Here is an 8,846-nt window from a genome sequence, read left to right on the forward strand (position 1 = left end):
GCTGCTATAGTGGCAAAGGTAGCTTCTGAGAAGCCCACTTAGGGACACCATCTTCTACCCTAAGTGAGCTTCTTGGTGAGGGTGTCTTCCCTGGGCAAACTCGAGGAGCTCCTGGCCCACCCTGACAGGAAGGGGATCAGAGAGATGTCTGCCCTCATCCTGGGCCTTTAAACCATCAGGGCTTATGCTGATGGTCAACAAAAAACAAACCTCGAGTGCGTTTGACAATTCCGTCTCAGATCCTCTTACTTCACGTCAATGTTTCGTTTCAGGCTCCGCTCCTTCAAAACTCTAGCTTCCAACCCTCTTTTTGCTTTTCCAGTCTTGACTCACAGGACTCTCTTGGATATGTCTCATATTCATTATCTTTTTCTTCCCTTTTGTTGTTCAATGACACCCCGCCAGATTGCCCTAAATGGGCCCCTCCCCACATTAGTTTTGTTGCCAACGCTCTGTCCAGGACTGTCAGGACTGGACCACGGCGGGCGGCATGGCAGAGTGGGTGAGCATATTCTGGGAAGGAGGGAATGTGATTAGAAGTAGGGGAATGATGATGATGAGGCAAAAGAAAGGCTACCGCCACTCCCCAGCCTCTCCTGAGGAGGGGAGACTGAGCAGGTTCCACTCAGCAGGCTGGAGGGCAGAAGACTACTAGGAGGATCAGTGGTCAATTAAGGATGATGATGACAGGGTATTCTGCAAGGAAGCTGATGATATGGGCTAGTTTGTTTAGGACATCATGGAATATCCAGTAGGCATGTTGGAGAACCATAAAGATCAGCACTGGGAGGAAGCGCAGGGTAGCATGGAAAAGAGAGTAAAGATGAGAACTGATAATCGGGGTCTGCATTTAGGATGGCCAGCAGAAGAAAACAGGATGAGAGACTTGGCAGCACTGGCTGGTAGAAGTGGAGATGTCAAGTGACACCTGAGGCCTGAAGACTCTGACAGCCCCTGCTGAAAAAGTTACCTTTAGCAGTGGGCTATATAGTCTTGGCAGCCTTAATCTCTGAGATCAGGGCTGGAGACATATTAAGTACAAGGTGAGACCAATATCCTGTAAGGTTTTTGCTCTAGTGAATGAGACAGGGGGTTGGACAGCCCTCAGGATACCTGCAATGGGTTGATCTGCACTATATACAGCCCAATGAGGTATGCTCCCCCATTGCACTGCAGAAAAGAGGAAAAAAATTTTTCAAGAGAGCCAAAGTTGAGAGGAATTTTTCCATCTACACATTTATATAGCAAAAAATGACCTCACCCCAAAAATAAAGTATTTCAGCTTTAGGTCATTTCACCCTTGGCAAAATAAAGAGGCTGGTGATTTCTCTGTACAGCTACTTGCTTAAGCAAATGTGCTGGAGGTCTCTGAGGGAACTGGCCTCCATCTGTCATTTCTTATATTTTAAAAGAGAAATCAATAATGGGTGGACTGAGCCCTCATTCGTCCCTGGAGACAAAGTCCTAGTATCCTTATTCCAGCATTTTCCTGTTAGGCTTTCGTGTCTAGTAGAGTTCAAGACCTTTTGGCTTTGGATTGACTTTCTAACCTTGGCTACCATTTTTCTTTCAGTAATAAAAATCCTTGAAGCAATAGCTTATACAAAACCACAATGCATGAAACAGAAAAACTCAGAATTTTATTAGCATGTATTTATTTTATGACTTCACATTTATAACATTTTACTTTATATACTGTCAATAAATAAGAACAAGACCATTTTCATGAATACAAAAACACATGAAATCAGGATGTATTAGATGATTAATTGTATCATTTTGGTTGAACAGTACTGAAAAATATAACAGATAAATGATCACAAATAGTATCTTTAAAAAAATGCTTTTCTTACAATCTCAGGATATTCTTCAGTTAAAATTATCCACCACCAGAAAGAATAATTTATTGTTTCAAAGTCGAATCACTAAGAATAGTCAGCACTTGCTGGAATACTTATCACAAAATAACAGACAACAAACACTCAAACTTACCATAAGAACTAAAACGGTTTCTAATGCAATGTTGTCACAACTTGACTGACAGATTATATATTTACTTGTTACTGCACAACTGTTAGAACAGTAAAGAGAGCATGCATTGAGCAGACCAGCCCGTAAGCATCATGAAAATAATGAGTCTTACAATGTATTGAGGGCTATCTTCCAGACATCATGCTAAGTGCTTAAAAGGCATTATGTCACTTCATCCTAACATAACAGCCCTATACTGTTATCTTCCCATTTTTCTGATGAGGGAACTGATGCTTGGAGAAGTTAAGCAACTTGTTTGTTGTATACACAAAGCTACCAGGATGAGATACATCAACCAGCATTTCACCGAATGGTGCTCATTTACGCTTTACTTGTACACTTTACCTCACAGGACACACATGGGCCTGATTTAAACACCCATGAGGTGTTACAGCTCCCTTAATCGATGAACCTTAAGAGAAGTTCAGATATGTGCTCATATTTTGCAAGGGAACGTTTTAGCCAAGGTCTGCACAAAATGAGTCAATTTGGAAACAAAAGTGAGCTTGCTGGTGAATGTTTGTCTAGGTTTTAATATTTGGATATCACTATACTTGCGTCGATTTGTTATTTATTAGAGATTTAAGAGTTTAAAATACATTTAAAAGATAGAACTGCTGAAAATTCTCTGCACAATTTGAAAACCATGATCACGATGGAGGGCGGATTAGCAAGAGCCAGAGAGTTCTGGACCCCGATCTTTGCTCCGTCGCTTGTTAGTAATTTGATATGGAGACCACTTAACCCATCAGAACTTCAGCTTCTTTCTTTCAGAAAGGGCAAAATTATGCCACTTCGGGGTTGCTGTACACCTTCAATGAGACATGCCCACAATACCTGGCACAGAGCATAGGTCTCAATAAACGTGAGTTCTCCTCCTCTCCTCTTTGCCCTCTGTTGCCACTAAGAGTCTTCTCTAACCAGACCAGCCCGTTTGCTAACTCCAAACTCTCCAGCATGCCCTCCTGTAATGTCTGCCCTTTCTTGAGGATGCCTCTCACACCGTGAACCTCTTAGAAAACAGGAATTAGTCTTGGTCATTGGTGTCTTCAGGGCCTAACGCAGTGCCTGGAACTGTCTATCTGACACCCAGCAGAGGAATGGGAGTAGGGCTTCCCGAGGAAGGAGGGAAAGAAGCCTGTAGGCGGAGATGGTTGTATTCATTTGGCAATGACACTAGACACTTTTATTGGCTTCTACTGGCCTTGTACTTACACATCAGGTTATTTAGCTTCCACATGTGGAGGCCATGTCCTCAATGAGACTGTGGCTCCCTGAGATCACGGCCATAGATGTTTGACTGTTACCTCCTTTGAACAGTGCCTCACACTGCTAGGTATGTCGCATTTGTCGATTTGAGAAAGGAAAACACCTGACAAGTCAAAAAACTTAAGATTTTTAGATAGTTTATGAATTATTCTTATCAAGTTTATGAATTATTCTTATCACATCAATTCTTTCTTCTGTGATATGGGTAAATTTTGGTCTACTTATGGGTATTTAAAGGAAACCTGAAGTTTCCTTTAGGCTTATAATGTCATATTTGAAATTTAATCTTTTGTTTATTGGTGATCTATGAAGGGTTCGAGAAACTCTTGGATAATTTTTTCTTAGCAAGAATCAAGACCTGGCTTGAACGCTTTGATTTCAATTGCATTTGTTAAAGAAAATAATATGGGAAAGGTCTTAGCCTGGTGAAGCAAATATCCCCAGGCCCACAGGCTACGGGTTCTGCTTTGAGTTGGCTTTTAGTCATCTGCCTCGTTATCCCAGTGGCCATAGCCGTCCCCTTCATCTGGCTCTTCGATATTTTCATTTTCAAAAGAGGCCTCTTCCTCCTCTTCTTCCCGGATCACCTTCATTAACTCGAGGAAGCTGGGGGGTGGTCCCTGGTCTTTCAGCTCCCTAAGCCTGCACCACAGGATCTCACTGAGGCTTGTCCCCGCCATGACTTGCTCCAAGCGGACCTGATCTGCAATATTCCTGGGAATGGCCCGTTTCTCCACAGCCCTCCGGAGCAGAGTCTCTAACCGCAACACATAGGCTGAGACTTTCTCTCCCTCCTCCTGATAGGTCTTCAGATATTTCACCTGTGAGGTTCTGCGGCTCTCCAGGCTCCCAAACACTTGCTTAAATGCCTCCAAACACTCTTCCACGCTTATGGACGGATTGTCTGCCTGCACTATATGCATGAGGTCCAGGGCAGGGCCACGCAAGCTTTCCATCAACCACCTTTTCTTTTCTGCCTCTGCCACTGGCCACTCTTTGACTATTTCGGTGGCCTGTTCCAACCAGATTTCAAAGGGCTCTTCCTCAGGGGCAGGAGTAGCGCTCCCTGAGAACACTCTCAGTTTCCGGTACCTCATGGGCAGCAGGGGCTGAGGGGCATGTGCTATTGCCTGTCCCAACAAATGGGCCAATAACTCCGGTGATATGCAGGGCACTGCAGCCGGAGACATTCCCTCATGCCCCAGGGCTCGGAACATACCCGAGACTGTTTGCCCCTCTTTTTCTAGAAAGAGGTTCAGTCGTTCAAGGAATTCAGTGTCCTGGTTAGGGGTCTTAAAGACCACTTTCCAGATACCCCCCCTTCCCTGAACCTCACTGGGAATCACTGAGACATCAATATCCTCCATGAGCTCTAATAAGACAGCGTTGGCATTCTCCTGCTTCCTGAATATTTTGCCGAGCAGTCTATACCTTCCCAGAGACTTTAAAGTCTCCTGGAGAACCTCCTGAATCTCAGTCTCATCACACTCTACTGGTATCCCCATAACCATCAATGACTTCTGATCATCCACACTCATTATCCGGCACCAGTCCTCAAATAGCGCCAGTGCCATCGTCACGAGTATTTATTTGCTCTAACTCTACAGGTACCAATTTGTGGTGCAGACGGGCGCTGCCTTAGGATTTAAAGTATCCTGGATGAGCTCCTGAAACTATAACCCACGAGTGAATGGGTTCAGGTCAGGTCACTCCGACAACAGTCTCAAAGTCTTCTGGACCAGTAACCCTTAATTTTCCAGTGGCAAGAACTCAGCACTTCCAGTTGTCTCTAGAACTGACCCAAGGTGGGTGATTAGTGTCTCGGTTACGACAGCGCCACTGCCTGTGGCTCTGTAGTCCTGTGGCTGCTGTTTCTCTCCTGGATGCCAGCAGCCACGTGGTGGTGTCGACCCTCTCTGACCAACGGAGGCACCTGTGCGAGCTGCTTTCACACTGTCTGGGTCTGCTGCCTCGGCCTCACCTCTCTCTAGTCAGTGGGGAAATGCCTCCACTCTGGCACCCAGGAGTCCTGGAGAGAAGTCTCACAGAAGAGTGGCTTGGACTCCTAGTGAAACAACAGTTAGTTACCACACAGCCCTGTTTCCCAGGAAGCATCCACACACTACTTAGGGATGGAAGTGGAATAGATGGGGGTTCTGCCTCCCACTATATTTGCGCTACCCGACTCTGTCAGATCTCCTTTGCTTACAGTGACTTTTCTTTTCCCTCTTGGAGACCCTCCTGCAATCTGGCTTCCCCATTGTCTGCTCATCAGACATGCTAATTAATGTCTGAGCCTAGTTCTGGCCAGGACTCAAGATCCTTCCCATGTGAAGAATGAAATCAGGAGATGTGGTCAGATACCTGTTTATGTGTTCCAACGTTCCGTAAGAGTCAAGGAGCTTATTTATTCTGCTTCTAGTGCAGCAAGATGTCACTCAACTCCACACAATGGCGTGTCTGGGTCCTTCTCAGCTCCAGCCAAGCCAAGCTGACCTGTTATACATTAATAATAATGGTGTATTTTTATGGCTCAGTAATATCCAATGATGAAGACCGTTCATGTGCTTATTAAAAAATATGACAATCCTCCACAATTAAACCACTGAATATAGTTGATTCAGTTTTTCGATTAAAAAATCCAATTAGAAATCACTCGAGTATTTATAACCAGTTAATATCGGTATAACAATATAACTTACATAATATACTTTAATAATATAGGTGTAACAATTTAATATAGGCTTAACAATTTTTAAAAATCTCAGGGTCAAATAAGTTAAACTTAGAATTATGAATTCATTCTCTTTTGTTATGTCTAGTCAGGCTTTGCAAATGCACAAGTAGGTGTTTCTTTTGCTATGAATGTTAAGTCACGAACATGACACTATCTTTGCAGCATTTGAACTTGAATGGGTCATTTAAAGGAAAAGGAAAAGAGAGAAAGCACATCTATGGAGAGCTGGTCGAGACTGAGTGATGTAAGAAGGGAAGAGTTCCTAAAGTCTCCCAGTTCTGCTGTGGAGTGGGTGTTAAGGGGCCACCACCATTCTTCCCTAAGCCTGAAAATCTCCATCAAGCCAAGTGGGGTGCATGTGCCACAGATGCCAACCTGCAGCCATAGATGCAGTTGCTTCTGCTGCAAGCACATTTCTCCAGTCCTTCTGGAAGGGGCTGAAAGCATGGCACGTGCCTAGGAGCCAGAAGGGCAAAATGCTGGATCATGCCCCGGCCCAGCTGCCCCAGGGATCTGAACCCAGTGACGTTTCCATGCCTCACTTTCTCCTTCTAAGATATGGAGGTGACTTCCCTCTCCCATTGTAACATTTAGAGGAAACATGAGATGTAGAAAGACATCGGATGTGCAGGAAGAAACATTTCCAAGGTATTCGTAATAATTGCCATGGCCTCTTCCTCCAAAGGAAGTCCCTACCTGCAAGGCAACTTTCAAATAAAAAAGATGGCAAGTGAACAATCATCCTTGATACACAGTAAATCCATGGATGAAAATATTTCGATATGGGAAAAAATGTGAAAATTTTGCATTTTCTAACATAAAGATAGGATAAGTTGGAAAAGGAACCAGACTTTCATGTGGAAGATCCCACCAGCACCAGCTCTGGAATTGTTGGATATTTAATTAGATAGTGACCTTGGGCAGAGCGCCTTAATAATCTCTCTAGATCTCACTTTCCTATCCTGGGAAGCGGTGATGGTAAAGCACTCATTTCACAGGCTGCTGTGTGTAGGAAATGATGTATTTCGTGTGGAAGCACTTTACTCAGATTCGAGCACATCTGGTGCTGAGTCTGAATGTCCGCTTCTGGGTCTCTCAGCCCCCACACGTGTATTGCTCTCCTTCCTCCCTATCCCCTTGTCACCCGGAAACTCCTTCCCAGCTATCATGGTGGGCTCATCTTAAAACTGTGCTGATTGTCTTCCAAATTTAACTCCATTCCCCAAACTATCCCTCACAATTGGGGGGGGGGGAAGGGTGGGTATTCGCATTTAATCCTTCCATGGGCAAGAGCTGACAATGGGACAGAAACCTTGGTCACACTGTCCGGCGCGACAACCCTGCGGTAAACAACCTTTTTTAGCCCAAACCCACCCTGGCTACTGAGCATGCCCAGACTTCCCTCTTCAGCTGCCAAAGGATGGGCATCATCTCTGCAAGATTTTGCCACTGTGGAAAGAGGGCCAGGGCTGCAAAGATTGATACAAGGAAAGGGCGTGCGGGTGGGAGTAAGCAATGAAGCACGCTCAGAGACCGGATTACTGGCACAAATCAAAATGCTCTCTGGATGCCCACCAACCCGCGGTGGCTGTGGCTGGTCTACTCGCACACACATACTAAATCCTCACACATTTTTTCCTTGCTTGGTTTCACACAATTCAAAGCACTCAGTCACAGCCAGCACTCCGTCTCCCGGCCCACACTGGACGCGCGCGCGCGCGCACTAACGTCCCTGGCATGAGCTTCTGGCGCAGTGCGCAGCGGGGTGGGGGTGGGGGGACAGTAAGGGCTGAAGATTTGGGGAGTGGGTTGCAATCTGCGCCTTTCTCTTTTGAGGGGGGGTGGGGGGTAGGAGGCGGAGGATACTAAATCAAGATATTCTCCTAGGCTCGCTCTTCTTGGCGCAGTGGCGCAGTTATGGTACGTGGCGCCCTTGGGCACCATGTCTGCACCCTCTCTCACTATATATTATTAGTTGTCGTGCTGGGCCAGAATTTGCAGACTGCACTCTTCGCTACCCTCCCACGGACCATAGACCTATGTCTCTCTTTATACTACACCCCAACATCAGTTGCTATGCCCTTCTGCATTTCTCCCCGCCATGCTGTGCGCCCCTCACCACTGTGGATGCACTAAGTGAGAACCTTCTCCTTTCAATCTCTGCTCCCAACAGCCTACCAACGCCCGTGGGTAGATTGAAGCTTTGGTGTCCTGCGCATCGTATGGCCCCCCAGTCCTCCGTGTGGCCTGCGCCATCCCTTCCCCCTCCTCACTGCGGCTCATTCCCTTCTCCCGGGTGTCTTGGCGCCAACCAATTTGTCCCCCTTTCCCCATCCATCAGCTCACGCTCCGGGTAAGGGGGAGGGGGCCCTCCCCACGGCGGGCCCTCTCCCCTGGCCCACCTCCGCAATACGGTGGGGGAAAGGCGTCTGGATCAGGCAGGTAGGCGACAAGGGCGCGGGGGCCAGAGGCTGCGCCCTCGGATCTTCGTCCCAGCATGCCTGCCCCATACTCACCCTGGAGCCGAGAGCGGTCAGCGGACCCTTCTCTCCGCATCCATTAGCCAGTGGTCTGGCCGCTTCACTTCCGGAGCGCGGGGCTCTGGGCGGCGCGGCCCTCCCCTCTCCCAGCGCTCCGCTCCCCTGCCGGGCCCATAACCATCAATGACTTCTGATCATCCACACTCATTATCCGGCACCAGTCCTCAAATAGCGCCAGTGCCATCGTCACGAGTATTTATTTGCTCTAACTCTACAGGTACCAATTTGTGGTGCAGACAGGCGCTGCCTTAGGATTTAAAGTATCCTGG

General features: G+C 46.7%; 1 protein-coding gene across 1 annotated transcript; it reads right to left on the reverse strand.

The window, feature by feature from the left end:
- Nucleotides 1–1,618: 1,618 nt before the first annotated feature.
- Nucleotides 1,619–8,840, reverse strand: PNMA2 (PNMA family member 2). Its single transcript, XM_011360298.2, has 3 exons — nucleotides 8,554–8,840; nucleotides 5,665–5,796; nucleotides 1,619–5,365 (listed from the first exon to the last, which is right to left on the reverse strand). Exon 3 carries the CDS (start codon nucleotides 4,872–4,874, stop codon nucleotides 3,780–3,782), a length of 1,095 nt encoding a protein of 364 aa, XP_011358600.1. The 5' UTR covers nucleotides 4,875–5,365; nucleotides 5,665–5,796; nucleotides 8,554–8,840; the 3' UTR covers nucleotides 1,619–3,779.
- Nucleotides 8,841–8,846: the final 6 nt, after the last annotated feature.

This window comes from Pteropus vampyrus, unplaced genomic scaffold (genome assembly GCF_000151845.1).
Source record: "Pteropus vampyrus isolate Shadow unplaced genomic scaffold, Pvam_2.0 Scaffold53, whole genome shotgun sequence".
NCBI lineage: Eukaryota > Metazoa > Chordata > Mammalia > Chiroptera > Pteropodidae > Pteropus > Pteropus vampyrus.

Bases quoted from the DNA above. Each gene is read 5' to 3' on its own strand.
- PNMA2 (XM_011360298.2), bottom strand. From the start codon at position 4,874: ATGGCACTGGCGCTATTTGAGGACTGGTGCCGGATAATGAGTGTGGAT.